The sequence below is a fragment of the Centruroides sculpturatus genome, unplaced genomic scaffold (assembly GCF_000671375.1).
Source record: "Centruroides sculpturatus isolate CEXI.00-Female unplaced genomic scaffold, Cexi_2.0 scaffold647, whole genome shotgun sequence".
In the NCBI taxonomy this organism is placed as follows: Eukaryota; Metazoa; Arthropoda; class Arachnida; order Scorpiones; family Buthidae; genus Centruroides; species Centruroides sculpturatus.
In genome coordinates, this window is record NW_019385034.1 from 233,276 (window position 1) to 254,036 (window position 20,761).

Genomic DNA, 20,761 nt, shown 5'->3' on the forward strand with positions numbered 1-20,761 from the left:
TATAAGCTGAATTACGATACAATTATTAAGGAGCCGTCCACAAAAGCTGTGGAAGCGTCGCTTCCCTTGTATTTTCTAAAATATAAATACATATCGCGCGATAATTTTTATATTTTAAAGTACTTTGAATTAATTCAAATTGATATTTTATTATAACCACATTATGTATCTTATTAAAATTTCTATACTACGTGTGAGAAAAAACGATAAGATGGCTATTGTATATTCGAATATAAATTCGAATACGCATATTCCGATTGGGAAGCGCCGTGTTTTCGAACACGGGACAGTTTCCACGGCAAAAATATCCGAATGGTGTAAAGCAGCCAGATTATACGCATTGGCGCATGCCCTTTACAGAGCACCAACCTCGCTGTTTAGCCGATGGATGCTACATACCAAAATATCGTATAACGCTTCCAATGATTGTATCCAGGGCCGCCACGACTTCCCTATCATCAAATGTCACCGCACGCTACTGCAAAGGATTACTATAAGGATACTTAGGTGAAGGTAGGCAAAAGTCACTTGATTTTTTATCACTCGGCTCAAACAATTTGTTTTCGATTTGTTTTCATTAAATTCATTAAAAATTTCGTCGATGAATGGCATATTACAACCGTAAATCTGATGACGCACTTTATTTCGCATATACTCACAAAGATTTTTAAAAAATCCGTTGTTTAAATCTGACATGTCCAACCCGCGGGCCGCATGCGGCCTTCTCAATGTTTTTGTCCGACCCTTTTAAAAACAGTTTAAAGTAATTATCTTGTATAAATTTTTATTACAGTGAAATATCACATGTATGGTTAAATACATTAATATCACATATAACACCTTAGCGTGTACACTAAAAAACTAAACAGTTATTAAATATTTTTTAACAAAGCTTAAAATGTATGAATGAAAAGGACCAGAATGTTCCTTCTATCAATAATGATAGAAACTAAAATAAGATTATTCGAGCATTAATTCATTTGCATCTAATCTTATTGCCTAACCCAGACTTCCCAGAGCGTAAGTCTCGTATCGGATTCGAGTTCCGCCGGGCCAGCAACATCAGGAATTTTTCACGGAGACTGTTGTACAGTATGTATGACTATTTCACATTGTCATTTTCATCACTCCGCTGCCCCATTACTTTTTACATTAACATTAACATGTCTATGGAAACAATGATAAGAAACTCGTAAAGAATAGCGAAATTCGCCTTAAAAGACTCCAAAAATCTAAATACTGCCAGACTTCGTGTAACGGAAGCTCGGCGCGTTTTCATCTCGCCACGATATAGATTTATTCACTAATGAAATTAATTGATAAAAATTTTTATAAAATAGCTCAGATCGTGATTAAATTGATAAAAAAAATACAATAATAAATACACATGTTGATAAAATGTTGATAAATTAATATTTAATTTCGTTAATTAAGAATGCATTATTATATCGATGATAATAAATTAAAAAGAAAATAGAAAAAAATAATTTACTTTTTAATAAAACAATTAATAATTAAGATAATTATTAATATTAGATTTATGTGAATTAATAACGTAATTAAAATTATTTAAATTTTTAGACGAATTATATAAATACGCATTAATCAAAGAAGAAGAAGAATTATTTAATATTTTAAGGTGTGGCGCTTCAATCAACGTCCATATTGAAACAAGTGGGAAGAAGGGATGGCGAAAAAGTCCTATGATTTGCTCTTTAAATTATTATTAATCGGCGATTCTGGTGTCGGTAAAACGTGTATATTATTCAGGTTTTCGGACGATGCTTTTAATACAACGTTTATATCGACGATAGGTACGAGATTTGCATTAGTTAATTTCTTAATTTATCTTAATCGTCATTTAAGTACATAAATTAATTAAATTCCAATACATTTAACTGCTTTAACCCAAATTACATTGTGAATTGGCATCTTGTAAAGCTTTTTGTATAAATTTACTGAGGAAAAGATGCTTTTATTTATTTAGAATTTTAAAGAAAAAGCGGTAGAAGTTACTTTTAAGGTCACTGTCTGAAAGTAAAAGTAGTTCCTACCAAGAAAAATTAAATTTTCACGTTTATTACTACAATTATAAAATATAAACGATCGAGACAAAGTTATGAATTTTTTAAATTTAAGTGTTTATCATTTTTAAAAGGTTTTTTTTTTAAAGTTGATCAATGACATGTTTCAAATTAATTGATATTTATAAAATCAAACTGTCAAGGTCTATTCATAATAATTTTTACTTTTATTTTTTATATGAATGTCCCCTTTCTTTTATAATTGATATACAGACAACCTGATACATATTTCTAATCAAATATAGCAGGAATCTTATTGGGCTACTGTGAGGCCAATTGATTGATTAGCCTTATAGTAGCCCAATAAGATTCTGCCGTTACGGTAGGATTTATCTCTTTTTAGTTAGAAAAAAAAAAGGTTAACTAATAAAATGCTGTTTGTCATTTTATACATCTCGATTACAAAATGTCTTAGGCATTTTTTTAAGATAAATTTCAAATTTTGTATTTAATGTATGGAGAGGAAAAAAGTCTAAGATACTATGATTAGATCATTCCAGAGAACATAATTTAAGATTAGTAATTCTATAAATTTTATCTTTATTACTTTCGAATGTGGTTTTTTATTATTATATAAACACTTTTTTTTTGTTTTTGATGCAAATTATCATTTATGATTTATATTAAAGTTCAGATTTAATTTTTGTTTTGATTGTGAATTTAATACAAAGTTTTATATTAAAAATTGCAATTTATTAAAATTTTCAATGAATAGTTAAGTATAGAAATAATAAAATTTCAAAGACTATATACAATAAGTTATCCTATAAAATTGAATTTGCATTTTATAAACAAATTTGTCTGTCTGTATTAAGATGCAATTTATGTTAAGCTTCAGTCATTATAATGGTATAATAGTATTAATGGAGACTTGTTTAATTAGCAAAAAATAAATATTAGCATAATATATTATGTATAATGCTTGCTTGAATATGATCTATATAAAATTGCTATAGATGTGTATTTCTAAAATATTTAGCTTATTCCTTTGTCTGAAATGTGTTAAAAAAATTTTAAATTTTAGATTTGATATCTTAATAAATTTTAGATACTGATAATATAGTTCTTGAATAGCAAGAAAAATACTAGAAATTTGATATTAATTCATTGGCATTTGGCCAAGATCTGGCCTTTAAAAATGCTGTAAAAACTTTAGATAAACTATGATTAAATATCATCCACAGTTTTTAGCTGTGATTGATATTTATGGAAGAGTTTTTTTTGTTTACAAAATTTATTGTGTACANAAATGTGATTTTACTATAAAGAACAATACTGTATAACAGGGCTGTCCAACTGGCGGCCCGCGGGCCGTATACGGCCCGCCAAATAATTTTTACGGCCCCCGAGTACATTTTACTATGAATAAATTTATGTTACTAAATTATTATTATTAATATTAAAATTATTTTACTATGTGAAAATTTAAATCTAATTTGAATTTAAAGTAGGTACTATTTAGTTTGCGTAACTTCACTTAACCTGGCTGAATACAGCAGCAACCTTCTTGGTCCCCGAAATGTTTGGTGAAGAAAATATGGCCCGCGGGCTATGATAAGTTGGACAGCGCTGCTCTAAAATAATATGCATTTACTTAATGGAGTATTAGGAACATGAATGTGTTGCTAATTTATATAATAAAAAAGCTAATATGTATAAAATCTATCTTATTATCTAATTTTAATTATTTCTTTTAATAAATAATCTGAACTTAAAAAGCTTTTTCTTCTTATTGCTTAATATTTTTATGGTTAGCTTTACTTCATGCATACTTTAGGCTACTTCAGTGAAGCAAATTAAAGTATTGAGAAATAAAATAACTGTTCATAAAATTTTATAATTTACAAACTTCCGTGAATTTATTTAGTGAAAGTTCTCATACTTTGATACAAAATTGCATCATTTTCATTAGAAGAAACTTGCTTATTTTTCATTCATTCAGTTTTGAAGGTTTCTCTATTTTTACAAACAATAATTATCTCAATCTATTTTTACTAAATTTCTTTCAAAGATTGACCTTAGATGATTTTTCTTCCTTACATAGAAGTAAATGCCAAATTAGATCTGATTTTAAATGACAGCTTGCAATCTATAAACCATATATTTTTTAAGTTTAAATTTGCAATTCAATACCAAAAAATAGTATTGTAAAGAATAAATGTCATAAAATTTTTTGAAGAATAATTGTTTATGCAAGATTACATTGATGTTAAGATTATGTGAATAAAATTAAACTTTACCATCACCTTACTATACTTGATAACCAATGCTTTTAGTGGATCTGTGACCGTGTGCCAAGTTAGACTGTAGACTGACCTAGTCATTTTTCCAATCTAAAAATCTTTGCTCTTTAGACAGAGGAGAGAGAGAAAATTTTCACATCCTATCTTAGCTTACCAAATAAATAAAATATTACAGCATGTATCTAAGGTAACAATTACAGAGTAATAAATAGACTGAGGCATAGGTGGTCCATAGTTCATCTGCTCAGTTTGTATTCTGTGGATCAAATAACTTTAAGAATTATACATATATACTGATTTTAAAGTATTATCAATTTAATATCAAAATTTATATACTTTAGTAATTCATAATTTTTGACCTGAAATAAAACATAAACATGCATACATAAAAAAATGGAAGTTTATGATTATATATATATGTGTATATATATAACGTGTGTGTGTGTGTACACAGTAGACAAATATTTTCCTCCTTTATATCAAGATTTCCAGTATAATTACTAGCAATTTCTGAAGGGTTTTTTGTTTGCCAAATATTTTGTTTTTAAAAATTTTAGTAAATAAATATATATAAAATAAATTTTGATTTGAATAAACACTAATTTTTTTTATTTGACCTTTGTATAGATAAGAGTAAATTTGAAAAGATTCACAAAGAAAGGTTGGGAACCCTTACTTTAGATTAATGATGATTTTTTATATTTTGATTTAAATATATATTTTTTTTAAATTTGTTTTGTAGTTTAACTTTAATCTTTTTCCTACTGAAAATCATGCTTTATTATTAATTAAAATGTGTGGCATACTTATAACAAAGTGATTAAAAATTCATCACTAGATTTATACAAAATCTTTTTCTATTCTAAATTTCTGAATAGAATATTTTAACTAATAAAGTGAAATCTAAAGATAGTCTTTAGATTTCTTGATAGTTTTTCTAAATACAGGAACTAGAAAATAAATGATCATTCAGCTCCTGTTTAAGAAAGCTGCATTCTTCATTCTTTAATCTCTTAACTCTTCCTGTATTTACCACAAATTTCCTTTTTTAAAAATGATTCATATTTTTCAAATAAGGCTAATGATTTATCCCTTAAAGATAGTTTTTATAATTAATTTTTTATTTAAATATTAACCAAATGTTAGTTGCAAAAAATTAAAATCCTAAAATTTTGAAAATATATATTTTATTTTTGTATTTAATATTAGCATTAAATCTTTTTAAATCTTAAAACAATCCACTTAGTCAAACATCCTTACCACACCGATACGTCCTGCTTCAGGATAATTTTCTTCCAGTAATTCTAAAATTATTTAAATTTAAGTTTATCAAGAGATAGCGCCTAACACCTAAATCTAATGCCAAATTGTCTATTAAATTATTAGTATTATAGCCGTTTCTAGCTTGATAATATTCAGCTTTGGGGGATATTATCAGAGCTTTAATCCACTTAGTCAAATAGCTCCCTAGAAATGGCTAATGAATGGAATTGGAGACTGTCCTGATAGGTTGTAATGCATGCATGCGGACTGCCAAATCCCGAGAGTGCCGATACTGGTCAATGTCGAATGCCTCTTTTGTCACATCACTAGTAAACCTCAAAGGACGCAACAGCATTGTTTAATAACAAAAACAAAGACACTGAGTTCAGTGTTACATGCATTTTTTATCACAAGCACTTTCAACGAACTTAGTCATCGTCCTCAGGCGAATACAGATATTTACCAAAAAATTTTAAACAAAAATAATCGAATGCAGAATAGAACGCATAAGATAAGTTGAAACTATGTTAAAGCCATTAAAGCCATATAAAACTGTTTTTATATGGGAATCTCTCCTCACTACCACCTTGGACACTTGCAACACCCCTACGCTTGAGCTGCCTAGTGTATGGGTCATGTTGTATAAGTGTTTAAGCGAGTATTATCAGTCTCTAGTATGCATGTAGCGTGAGCATGGCTCTGCGCATGCGCCAGCTCGCACTTCACGGAGCTATCTGCTCGTTCGGTTTTCGAATTATGTTTATATATATATATATACTTCGTGTTCTTAACGGCTTTAACATAGTTTCAACTTATCTTACGCGTTCTATTCTTCATTCGATTATTTTTGTTTAAAAGTTTTTGGTAAATATTTGTATTCGCCTGAGGACAACAACTATAAGTTCGTTGAAAGTGCTTGCGATTAAAAAACGCATGTAACGCTGAACTCAGTGTCTTTGTTTTTGTTATTATATATTAATTTGGCGTGTTAGTCATCCTATTGATTACTAACAGCATTGTTGTAAATTTTAAACGTTTCTCACCATAGCTGTAAAAATCTAAATATGTTAAACTTAATAGCTTGTCTGTCTTGTTAGTTTTCTAACTACAGTAGAGCATAATTATCTGAATTAATTGGAGTCTGGGTTTGTTTGGAAAATTGATTTTTTGGATAACTGATTACGTACAAAAAAATATATTAACCTATCCCATGTTGAAATTTATTCAAATCCTAGCAATTCATCCTTAAGTACCCTCTCATGGTTGTGCCAGTGCTGCCAGCTAAAACACCCACAAAAATAATATTGGAGTAGCCCAAGACATAGCCAAAGATTGCAATGCCACAGCACTAGAAAGCTTTTGGTTAATTGATGTTTCGGTTGATCAATATTCGGATAATCGATGCTCTACTGTAATTCATTTTAGGACCAGGTGTCCATGAAAATTTCCAAAATTTACAACTTTTCGGTCACTCTCATTGAACTGGAAAAATTTGCCTTTATTACATCTAATATTATGAAGAAATCAGTCCCCACTGTACTCGGCTAGAGATTGGTTCAGTTAAGCTTTTAAAAATTTATAAAAATTATATTTAGAAACAACACGTGATTGTATGATACACGAGATTATTATAAGATGCGCACGTCGTATCTCCACTAATATATAAATTATAAAAAATTATATTTTGAAACGGCACGTGATTGCCTTCCTTATTTGAACTTCTGGAAACAGCACATTCTTATTTAAAAGCATTTTGATTTAAGAATCCAGTACAGTAAATTTGGCCTGAAGAAGAGCCCAGGAGGGGCATCGAAAGCGTTTGCCAATCTTTGTTTGGAGTTTTCATGCTGGATATTGGTTAGAGTATACATATTTTGTTTTATATGATCTGGTGTGGGAGAAATCTTTGGTTAAGCTTTTGTTTAAGTAAAATTCCAGCTCTTTTGGCAGGGTTTTATTTATGACCCTAATTCCCTAATCTTTTAATTATTTAACTACTACTAAAGTAGAAATAAGTCGAAACCGGTTACGTTGTACTTGAATATATTTGTAGTCTCAGGAAAGAAGTGGAAAGACAATTTTTATGACAACGGATACATAAATCCATAAATTTAAGGAAAAATAAATTCTAGAACTTTTTTTTTACCTTGTGCATCTTATTCATTAAATTAAGTTGTAAATAATGTTAAAAATTAATGGCAGCATCAACAGTTAAATTTTTTAATATTGTACAAGAATTGTACACACTTTTTTTCTGCATCGCCTTATAGATGGGACATACTAAACTGCAATATCACTAGTTTAACATTGAAATCTGTAAGTAATAAATACAAGATGGGAGAGCAGAATAAATGTATCAAATATTTTAATTGATTTTTTTTTAACTCCTGTCAACTATACAGAATTATCATAACTCCTATCGGTTGGGATAAGTTTTTTACTTGTAAGTTATAAATCTACTTACAATTCATATAATGGGGCGAGGGTGGCCAAATATCTGGCAGGCAGCTAACAGCCCAGAACCGGTGCTGGATAGAATCATTGGAAGCGTTATACAATATTTTGGTGCACAGCATCTACCAGCTAAACCGCAAGAGGTTGGTGCTCTGTAAAGCGCATGCACGAATGCGTATAATCTGGCTGCTTTACACCATTCAGATATTTTCACCGTGGAAGCTGTCCCCTATTCAGTGATACCGTGCTTCCATTCTGCCACTGATATTTGAATATACAATAGCAATCTTATCGTTTTTTTTTTCTGCACATAGTATAGAAATCTGTCGTAGGATACATAATGCAGTTATAATAAAATATTAATTTTAATTAATTCAAAGTACATCAAAATATGAAAATAATCACACTGTGTCTTTGTATCTTAGAAAATATAAGGGAAGCGACGCTTCTACTGCTTTCCAAGGACAGCACGCCACTGATATACAATAATAAACATTGGCTCCATCCAATCTCAGAGAGAGAGACTAAAATGAGATTTTTTGAAAGCATTTAACATGCTTTGCAGCATATCCTCAAATCTTGCAACTCAAATTTCATATACTTGAAAGTAAGATAAAGACAAAGTTTGTACTGTACATACTTCTGACAATTGATTTGTATTTAGGGATGGTCCCATCTCACCATCCTCTGTCTTAACCTGATAAACAGAAGAATAAGATATATATATATATATATCGTATTATATATTACGAGATTCTTAGTCTTCTAATTNGACACTTTCAAATCGGTCGGAGGACTCCCCGAATTATGACTAATTTCTCCTTTTATTTCCAAACTTCGTCCAATCATCGTATAGTAACTCTTTCGTGAGAACGGATGAGAGGGGGATGAATGAGGGGTAACCATTTCCCATCGGAGCGAGATTTTTAACCAGATATGGGAAAAACAGCGGATGTTCTCCTCGATGAAAGGAAATAACATTTGTCATCTAGTTTTTCCCACGTCTAAAACAATATTTTTCTCACCAAAACGAAGTATTATTTGGTGACATTATTTAAGCATATTTAATAAAAGTTATTAAATGAGGCCTAGGGCCTTCCGGATCTCACATTTACTTTTTTTCAGAGTTTCTTTATACAAGAATTTCTTTTTGTGATTAATTAATATTTTTTTAAACTACATTGTATCATATTTTAGATTCAAAGCTCATTTTTCAAAGCTCAATCGCAAATATAATTACTGTATTTCTCTTAATTATTTTTGGGATACATGGTATAAAACAGTATGTAATTAAATACATAAAAACGGACTAGCATATATTGTCATGTTGTTATTATCACAATTGCATAACCTTTTACATGCCGTGCTCTCTTCCAATACTAAAGAAATTATGTCTTCTCAGTATTGAAAGCATGTAATTCTTCTTATAGCTGTAAATATGCATGATGGTATTCACTGATATCTTGGTTACTATTTAATATTTCATTTTAAAATTTTTACTGTCTGAATATGACAGAATTTTCTATATATATAAATTGTTTGGTTTTTTTGATGTAAATATTAAAGTTATTATGGATATGACATTTTATAATAATGTGTTTAAGTATAATTAGATTTATAAGCTTGTTAATGTGTTTGTTTAATTAATAAACTTGTTACAAAGTCAATCTAGAAATTTTAAACCATAAGAAACAAATAAATTAAAAATGTAAGCTAAAGAAATAAGAAGGCACGTGCTTTATGTTGTGACGTAATATACCGCATTTCCTGTGTTACGTTACTTTCGGTAGTTTTTTTTATATATCTTTATTTTATCTGTGTTTACACACAGATTATTATGATACAGATATATTATGTATTTTTTCTGGGATCGCGTAATTTCATTGCGTAATTGTCCGTCATTTTTATCAGCAACAATTTTATACAATTGTGAAATCTGCGAATCTGACGCATTTGTCGGGGAAAAAATGTAAACAACTCCGATAGAAAAAACACGCTCCTAGTGAAAATTAGATGGGAGGTCACCTTTTGTGTTAACAACTAGATGGGAAAATTGACGCATAGGTGTCAAGAATGCACCGTTATTATCAACATTTGGCGTTCGTGTGACTTCTTTCTTACGGCAATCGAATAAAAGCTTGAGCTCCCGGAAGATCAGGGCGATCCGTAAGAAGTTATACTTGTCAATGTGTGCATCTCGTCTCCCGGACCTCCATACAACGGACTCGAACGGAGAAAAGGAAAAAATATCGGTAGAAGACAGACCACGGCTTCGAACTTCCATACTTATCGCTATACTACAGTTCCTACATCGGAATACGATTCCTACGAACCATTCGACGCATACCATTCGTCCCCTCGTAGAGGTATTTTTATTAGAGCATTGTGAACTAACTCTCTCTCTCCGAAAATAAGCTTAGCTGCTAAGAGCTGCCCCTTTGTGTATTTGTCTAATATTTAATCGCATTTAACCGACTTTGTTAACCGTAGATTTTAATAAATACTTTGTTATTTTGTTAAAACTTGTCTTTTGTCTATCAAAGGACGAATGTCGACTTGCTCACCTCCCTCTGCCACTCCATAAAAACCTATCGACAACGTGGGCGATCTTTGCAGACTGTTGCCGAGTAAGTTGTCAGCAGAGATTTAACCCTTAATCTACGGTATCTCGCACAACACATAAAAATTAATACATTTATAAAAAATGTTTTTATATTCTTAATTCTGAACGTCAATAATATTTTTGTAATTTTATATTACATGTAAAAATGTATAAATTTGCAATATTATATCTGTGTCAATAGTTTTAACGATAACAATATTGGTGATATTTTCTAATGATTCATGGCTGCACCAGCAATTTATTTAAAGCTATAAAATACAAATTAATTGTTTTAAACATCCATTTCTACGTTATAAAACTACAGTAACAAAACAAGATTGCATTATTATAAAACAATCAGCAGAAAAGTTTGATTTTATAATATTTCGAGGGATAAATTCGATTAAATTTTTGTATTTTATCTTTCAAGCACTGAATATATTGTAAAATTTAAAAGTGAAATTATACAAATCACTCTTCAAAAAATAATAGTTGTTAGACATTAAAGTAAACATTATTTTGTGTACAGTAAAACAATAACATTGACATTTGACTCAATATAACAAAGAATGAAGCTTTTGTTTCGGTTTCACAATACAACTTAAAGCTTGTTGGCATTTACATTGGGAATGGGTAAAAGTAGGACTAGTCAGTTCCTTTTTCAAGAGTAATTAACTATCCTTATCTTTAACTTCAAACTAACATATTCCATACAAACGTTGAACCAACTTAACCAGTGTTCATTATTAAATTAATTAAATTAATTTAATAATGAACATAGGTATAACAAATAACAAAAAATTTTATTAAATTAATTAAATTTAATTAATTTATAAGCGGAATTAATCCACCGTAACACAGATAATATCAGAAGCCAACTACATAATGCGATGTCCAAATTACATTATTATATTAATGTATAGGAAGTAAAGTATATATAAAATCAGGGATCTGTGAAGAGAGTGTTGAAATAAGTTAATAAAACATCCGCTTTTATAAAATATGAATATACTGTAATAATATGCATATTTGATAAGACTACATTTATTTTTCATTTACTGTATATTCTCTTCATATATTTTTCATTTACTATTATGAGTAAGATGCATTAAGGTAGTATAGGTAAAAGGTATTGTAATACAGTCGACCCCCGTATAAGATCATTGATTATTCCGTTTTATATGAATTCCATGTTGTACGAGTCACTTAAATTTTACAAATACGTGAGCCGTTCACAGCCCGGTACATGTATTTGTAAAATCTAAGTGACTCGTACAACATGGACTTCATATAAAACGGAATAATTAATGATCTTATAGGGGGATCGACTGTAATTATGATGATGTGATGCTAATGATAATTCGACTATTTATGCAATATTTAAAAGAAGAATTTCAAAGTAACGTAGTAGTATTATTTGCCGTGTCATGTCGTAAATGTAATGCACGTGGACTTCAACCTGTACCAAATACTGCAGAAAATGAAAATCTTATTAATAATATTTAGGCTTTCAGCTTAAGAAAACATGTTTATTTGTATTAATTCTCAATATAACGATTGTTACTTATACATGACAGTGCTGAACAGTCGACCCCACTATGACTGTTGATAATTTCGTTTTATATGAATTCCATGTTGTACGAGTCACTTAGATTTTACAAATACGTGAGCCGTTCACAGCCAGGCACACGTATTTGTAAAATTTAAGTGACTCGTACAACATGGAATTCATATAAAACGGAATTATAAACAGTGTTATAGGGGGTCAACTGTAATAATAAACTTTTTTTATAGAAGTAACTTAAAAGTATAATTACTGTAAAACTAATTGAATTTAAAATCTAATTTAATGATTATTTTTTTTTTTTATGCAGTTATTTTGAACTTATTTTCTATTGACCACATCTTTAATTGTATATTTAATTAACATCTCAATCCTGAAAATAAAAAACAATTTAAGTTTTATTTATTGACAATACAATATTTTTCATAGACCTTTTCAAATTAGCCTTTACAAGGCTAATTGGGTTACAATTTTTCAAATTGCAGATGTGTATTTTCACTATTGTTTATCTATTACTTCCATAATTTTGAAAATTGAGACAAGATGTGGAAAGCTTAGGGGCTAGAGGTTCTGATTTAACATCCAGTCTGGACTGGAAATAATGGTTTTTTTAATGCCTAAACTAACATTTTTAGGCTTTTCGTAGTATTTATTTTAAACTTTTATAGTATTGGAAACAGTTTTTTACTTTGGCTTTATATTTTTGTCAGTGAATAGTTAATGTATCAGTACAACAGCTTATTGCTCTTATAAATTAAAACAAGCTGGTTTACATGAGCATGCTCTTTTAAGCAAAACAGGACATGTTTCAAAAATGTGAAAACAAACAAGCAATTTTTTAAGGATTATCCTGAACTCTGATTCTACTGTATATTTTAGATGCAGTTTTGCATTTTTGTGGAAAATCTAACATATTTTTAGACCCATCTAAAAATTCTCTAATTTGTCTTGGAAGAGGGAGGACTTAATTTTTGCACCTGGTGAAAACTGGTAAGATCGGCTATGATCTAATAAACTTAATTTTTGTTATCGTCACTTTTTGCCTGAGTAATGCTGGGCTCATCTGATATATTTTATTTTGTAATAAAAACTATCATGATTAATGATTTCTTACTAATTTATTGTATGTTAATAGCATCTTTTAATTTTTTATAGGGATACAGCAGGTCAAGAGAGATTTCATACAATCACTACATCTTACTACAGAGGTGCAATGGGTATAATGCTAGTTTATGATATTACTAATCCAAAGAGCTTTGATAATATTGCTAAATGGTTACGGAATATAGATGAAGTAAGTTTAGTATATTTAAAATTTCATTTTTTTTATAAAATTTTATCTAAAAACAAATTTGTTCAAATGTCCTTATGGAAGTTTTGGTTTAATGAAATTATTTTGAACTTAAAGCAGTTATAATTTATTTAATAGAACTTAAATTTTGAGTCATAAAAATTTCCCCCACAATATACACAACAAATTATTTAAAACCTTGCCTTGCTATGCTGTTTTTTTTAATTTAAATGATGTTATAGTATTTGAACTATTAAATAGATTAAAAATATCATATATGGCTTTTTTTAACTGAATAGTTGCCATTTTTTTGTTTTTATTTAATTCTCAGAAAAAAAATTCAGAACTTCACAATCTTTGTTTTTATCATTTTAATTATTATGTTTATATACTTAAACTTAGATGCATACGGATTTTAATTTTAAGAAGTTAGTTTGTTCTATATGTATTTTAAGAAATTTTTAAAATTATTTGAGGAATTTTATCAGTTTGTACAGAAACTTTAACTGAAAATTTTGCAAATCTATATATATAAAATTGCTTGTCCTGACTGACTCATCATCGCCCAGAGCAAACCGCTGGACCTAAAGAGCAGAAATTTGGTACACAGTTAGGGTTCGTCATGAAAATGCACACTAAGAAGGGATGTAAAGTACTATATTTAGTTTGTTGCTCTACAACGAATTTTTCTTAGAGCCGGGACCTAACGGGTACTTTACGCGGGTTCGCGTTTATTAGTTGCCAGGCCTGGACTTTTAGCGTGCACCGAAATAAATTAAGGACAAAGTTAGTCACAAAAAAATCTGAATAATAAATGTTTAATCAAATCTAACAAATACTATGTACAAGTTTTATCAACAAACAACAAATTTATTAAATAAAAAATCAAATCACAATCAACCCGACAAACTTAAGTCTTATTCTAACTTAGAAACTATTCCCCTTGGAATTCCGACAAAACAAAATCCAATCTTAACTTAGATACAATATTTCTTATAACTATCAATCCTAACCGTCACCTCAATTAATACTCGGAACCCTTTCCTCTACTCAAGACTTTCCTCTTTTCCTATTGTCAAAATTGAACCTTCAATCTCCTACTAGGATTTCCTATTCGACACCTTGTTCACTGCTACCAGCAGACCAACGCTTTCGGTTCAGGAGCTCACCTCGTCTGTCTTCACTTGAGCTACTGTACTTATAGTCTGAGGTGNAACGGCTAGAAAGCCAATCAAAGTATCGCAGTAAAGTATCCCGTAAACAGTGGAGTTAAAACTCGAATATTAAATATTAATCCCAGGGCATTTTTTACACTTTGCGGTTGTCATAACTGAAATCTGCTGTCGGTAGACGCAGCTAATTCTTCTGTGGTAGCAAAAACATTTTTTGGTTTTATTCAGAAAATTTATTTGCTATTTTCAAGTTCCAGCAAACACTGGAAAGTAATCAAAGGCAAATTAAAGCTTACTTTGAAGCCTTTATCAGACACAAGGTGAGAAAGCAGAATCGAGGCAGTGAAGGCCGTATTATTGCAATTAGATGATGTTGTTGATTTTTTAAGCATCGAAAGCTTAAAAAATCAAACGGAACAATCAGACACACTCGGTGATTGTGATTCGGTTTTAAACGAAATGCTCAGTTTAGAATTTATCATATCATTACATGTGTGATATGAGATATTATCGCGTGTTAATATCATAAGCAAATTATGGCAATCTTTACAAGTCCATTTAAGCAATGATCTTGAACATTTATGTACATTTTGTGACTGGATCAAAGAATATCGACAAACTGGATTCGAAAAATGCTTGTCTGACGCTCGTCAATTTATTGAGAATAGCAGTTATGAACTGCCGAAAGGCTTTAAAAACAAAAGGATAGCCAAAAAGAAAAGGATGTTCGATGATGAAGGCAGCGATCAATCTATACAGTCTCCCAAAAGCAGGTATGAAAGAGATTTTTTTAACACCACGATTGATTCTATAATAAGCAATATGGATTCGGGATTTATGTCTTTAAATCAACATTTTGAAAGTTTTGGTTTTCTCAACGATCTAAGCGAGTTAAAAAATATTCCAAAAGAGCAAATATTAAAAAACTGCCAAGATTGACACTCAGTCCTGCGAGTGAGTGAGAGCAGTGACTTCCAACCTTACGAATTATATGAAGAATTAAAAACAATGATCCCAAATTTGTCCAATTTCATTAAAGATGTGAAACAGCTGCTCCAATACATAACATAAAATAACTTGAAAGAAATTTACCCAAATATTTACATTGCCGTTCGAATTTTGTTAACAATATCGGTAAGTACTGCTTACGCTGAAAGGAGCTTTTCAAAATTAAAACTAATAAAAGATTATTTAAGAAATACAATGGGTCAGTAAAGACTTTCAACTTTCGCAGCTTTATCTATTGAAGCATATATAGCATATAAGCTGAATTACGATACAATTATTAAGGAGCCGTCCACAAAAGCTGTGGAAGCGTCGCTTCCCTTGTATTTTCTAAAATATAAATACATATCGCGCGATAATTTTTATATTTTAAAGTACTTTGAATTAATTCAAATTGATATTTTATTATAACCACATTATGTATCTTATTAAAATTTCTATACTACGTGTGAGAAAAAACGATAAGATGGCTATTGTATATTCGAATATAAATTCGAATACGCATATTCCGATTGGGAAGCGCCGTGTTTTCGAACACGGGACAGTTTCCACGGCAAAAATATCCGAATGGTGTAAAGCAGCCAGATTATACGCATTGGCGCATGCCCTTTACAGAGCACCAACCTCGCTGTTTAGCCGATGGATGCTACATACCAAAATATCGTATAACGCTTCCAATGATTGTATCCAGGGCCGCCACGACTTCCCTATCATCAAATGTCACCGCACGCTACTGCAAAGGATTACTATAAGGATACTTAGGTGAAGGTAGGCAAAAGTCACTTGATTTTTTATCACTCGGCTCAAACAATTTGTTTTCGATTTGTTTTCATTAAATTCATTAAAAATTTCGTCGATGAATGGCATATTACAACCGTAAATCTGATGACGCACTTTATTTCGCATATACTCACAAAGATTTTTAAAAAATCCGTTGTTTAAATCTGACATGTCCAACCCGCGGGCCGCATGCGGCCTTCTCAATGTTTTTGTCCGACCCTTTTAAAAACAGTTTAAAGTAATTATCTTGTATAAATTTTTATTACAGTGAAATATCACATGTATGGTTAAATACATTAATATCACATATAACACCTTAGCGTGTACACTAAAAAACTAAACAGTTATTAAATATTTTTTAACAAAGCTTAAAATGTATGAATGAAAAGGACCAGAATGTTCCTTCTATCAATAATGATAGAAACTAAAATAAGATTATTCGAGCATTAATTCATTTGCATCTAATCTTATTGCCTAACCCAGACTTCCCAGAGCGTAAGTCTCGTATCGGATTCGAGTTCCGCCGGGCCAGCAACATCAGGAATTTTTCACGGAGACTGTTGTACAGTATGTATGACTATTTCACATTGTCATTTTCATCACTCCGCTGCCCCATTACTTTTTACATTAACATTAACATGTCTATGGAAACAATGATAAGAAACTCGTAAAGAATAGCGAAATTCGCCTTAAAAGACTCCAAAAATCTAAATACTGCCAGACTTCGTGTAACGGAAGCTCGGCGCGTTTTCATCTCGCCACGATATAGATTTATTCACTAATGAAATTAATTGATAAAAATTTTTATAAAATAGCTCAGATCGTGATTAAATTGATAAAAAAAATACAATAATAAATACACATGTTGATAAAATGTTGATAAATTAATATTTAATTTCGTTAATTAAGAATGCATTATTATATCGATGATAATAAATTAAAAAGAAAATAGAAAAAAATAATTTACTTTTTAATAAAACAATTAATAATTAAGATAATTATTAATATTAGATTTATGTGAATTAATAACGTAATTAAAATTATTTAAATTTTTAGACGAATTATATAAATACGCATTAATCAAAGAAGAAGAAGAATTATTTAATATTTTAAGGTGTGGCGCTTCAATCAACGTCCATATTGAAACAAGTGGGAAGAAGGGATGGCGAAAAAGTCCTATGATTTGCTCTTTAAATTATTATTAATCGGCGATTCTGGTGTCGGTAAAACGTGTATATTATTCAGGTTTTCGGACGATGCTTTTAATACAACGTTTATATCGACGATAGGTACGAGATTTGCATTAGTTAATTTCTTAATTTATCTTAATCGTCATTTAAGTACATAAATTAATTAAATTCCAATACATTTAACTGCTTTAACCCAAATTACATTGTGAATTGGCATCTTGTAAAGCTTTTTGTATAAATTTACTGAGGAAAAGATGCTTTTATTTATTTAGAATTTTAAAGAAAAAGCGGTAGAAGTTACTTTTAAGGTCACTGTCTGAAAGTAAAAGTAGTTCCTACCAAGAAAAATTAAATTTTCACGTTTATTACTACAATTATAAAATATAAACGATCGAGACAAAGTTATGAATTTTTTAAATTTAAGTGTTTATCATTTTTAAAAGGTTTTTTTTTTAAAGTTGATCAATGACATGTTTCAAATTAATTGATATTTATAAAATCAAACTGTCAAGGTCTATTCATAATAATTTTTACTTTTATTTTTTATATGAATGTCCCCTTTCTTTTATAATTGATATACAGACAACCTGATACATATTTCTAATCAAATATAGCAGGAATCTTATTGGGCTACTGTGAGGCCAATTGATTGATTAGCCTTATAGTAGCCCAATAAGATTCTGCCGTTACGGTAGGATTTATCTCTTTTTAGTTAGAAAAAAAAAAGGTTAACTAATAAAATGCTGTTTGTCATTTTATACATCTCGATTACAAAATGTCTTAGGCATTTTTTTAAGATAAATTTCAAATTTTGTATTTAATGTATGGAGAGGAAAAAAGTCTAAGATACTATGATTAGATCATTCCAGAGAACATAATTTAAGATTAGTAATTCTATAAATTTTATCTTTATTACTTTCGAATGTGGTTTTTTATTATTATATAAACACTTTTTTTTTGTTTTTGATGCAAATTATCATTTATGATTTATATTAAAGTTCAGATTTAATTTTTGTTTTGATTGTGAATTTAATACAAAGTTTTATATTAAAAATTGCAATTTATTAAAATTTTCAATGAATAGTTAAGTATAGAAATAATAAAATTTCAAAGACTATATACAATAAGTTATCCTATAAAATTGAATTTGCATTTTATAAACAAATTTGTCTGTCTGTATTAAGATGCAATTTATGTTAAGCTTCAGTCATTATAATGGTATAATAGTATTAATGGAGACTTGTTTAATTAGCAAAAAATAAATATTAGCATAATATATTATGTATAATGCTTGCTTGAATATGATCTATATAAAATTGCTATAGATGTGTATTTCTAAAATATTTAGCTTATTCCTTTGTCTGAAATGTGTTAAAAAAATTTTAAATTTTAGATTTGATATCTTAATAAATTTTAGATACTGATAATATAGTTCTTGAATAGCAAGAAAAATACTAGAAATTTGATATTAATTCATTGGCATTTGGCCAAGATCTGGCCTTTAAAAATGCTGTAAAAACTTTAGATAAACTATGATTAAATATCATCCACAGTTTTTAGCTGTGATTGATATTTATGGAAGAGTTTTTTTTGTTTACAAAATTTATTGTGTACATGTAAAGTAATAGAAGTATAAGAGATCTGTTTATTGGATTTTAAAAATTAATCTGTCAAATATCTGACTAATTTTGACTTAGATATAATTTTATCATTTTAAAAATATTCTTTCTCTAAAATTTAGTTGCTGAAAAAACTTTTAAAATATTTTCCTATGGTGACAATTACAGATCACTGTTAACTGAGTTTTTTCCAAATAAGTGATTAATTTTCAGTTAAAGGTTCATGTTTCTGCTACTGCTCTTGAAATATCATTTTTCTTAGTTATTACAAGATATTATATGGCTGAAATGACTAATTATGTAATAAGAAAAATATTTGAAGAATTTTAAGTTGTATAGATTACTGATTAATTTTAACAAGTGCTGAAATTTTTTCTATGAAGTTTTGATAGACAGTGATTAAAGCATCTATAAGACTGATTTTAAATTTTATATAACAAAGTTTTTTTTAAATTTAAAAACTTCCTCATTTTGTTTTACTTTTTTTAATTAATTAATAAATTAATAAAATAATACAGTGAATGAGTTTCTGCTTGTTATAGGCATACTTAACATTTTGCTGAGATTAAGTATTGAATCAATTTATAAAGATGATGATCTTTTTAAAGATACGAATTATATTTTTAAGGTTTTTAATTTTACTGAAAAACTAGTAATATTTTGAATTGACTTTTGTCTTACCCTACTATTAATTACATAATGCAAGTTGTATTATTTTAAAGATGATAAACTTTTTTTATGTTTTACTTAAAAATTTGTTTGTTTATTCATAGCAAGTTTTAATTAATGCTTTAAATCTGTTACTAATGAGGTAGAAATTTCTTAGTCAAATGTATATATTATTATTTTAACATTAATTATAGATTCTTAAAGATGATCTCTAAAAAGAAATATAACATTTTTACCCCTTTTTTTTTTTTTAACAAAAATATAATTTTACCAGTATTTTAAACTTTTTGATTTGTAACTTTGCTACATTTTAAAAGTTTGTCACAATTTAAGTTTAAATTAGGTTATAGATAGCTAGACTTTTTAATTGAATAATTTCAAGCTTATCTAATTTAATGTATAAAGTTAGATACAGACTGTGTATGAAGTAATGATTTAATATTCTAATAGGATTTTTAAAATTGTAATTAAGGAATGTCTTTACTGATTAAGTTTATTTTATATGTTTTTTTATAATGTTATTTTATAATGGTTGATATAAGAGTAATGCAAGGTTTGCATGCTCTAAAACAGGGCTGTCCAACTGGCGGGCCGTATACGGCCCGCCAAATAATTTTCACGGCCCGCGAGTACATTTTACTATGAATAAATTTATGTTACTAAATTATTATTATTAATAAAATTATTTTACTACCGTGTTTCCCCGAAAATAAGACAGTGTCTTATATTAATTTTTGCTCTGAAAAATGCGCTAGGTCTTATTTTCAGGGAATGTCTTATTTTTTCCAGGAAGAAGAATTCACATTTATTATTGAACAAAAAAAT

The 20,761-nt window shown here is 29.0% G+C and overlaps 2 protein-coding genes across 2 annotated transcripts in view; both read left to right on the forward strand.

The window, feature by feature from the left end:
• The first annotated feature begins 294 nt into the window (after positions 1-294).
• Positions 295-13,663, forward strand: LOC111633697 (ras-related protein Rab-10-like). The gene is made up of 3 exons (XM_023378311.1): positions 295-513; positions 1,582-1,870; positions 13,346-13,663. Exons 2-3 carry the CDS (start codon positions 1,688-1,690, stop codon positions 13,625-13,627), a joined length of 465 nt encoding a protein of 154 aa, XP_023234079.1. The 5' UTR covers positions 295-513; positions 1,582-1,687; the 3' UTR covers positions 13,628-13,663.
• Positions 13,664-17,545: 3,882 nt separating this feature from the next.
• LOC111633695 (ras-related protein Rab-10-like) overlaps positions 17,546-20,761 on the forward strand; it is a 19,035-nt gene continuing 15,819 nt past the window's right edge. The window contains exon 1 of the mRNA XM_023378310.1: positions 17,546-17,747. Coding sequence (XP_023234078.1) covers positions 17,621-17,747 — 127 coding nt within the window. The 5' untranslated portion in view covers positions 17,546-17,620. The remainder of the gene's footprint in view (positions 17,748-20,761) is intronic.

Coding starts and splice junctions, on each gene's coding strand:
- LOC111633697 (XM_023378311.1), top strand. CDS start 1,688: ATGGCGAAAAAGTCCTATGATTTGCTCTTTAAATTATTATTAATCGGC. Junction 1,871..13,345: donor TTAATCGTCATTTAAGTACA/TAAATTAATTAA, acceptor GTATGTTAATAG/CATCTTTTAATTTTTTATAG.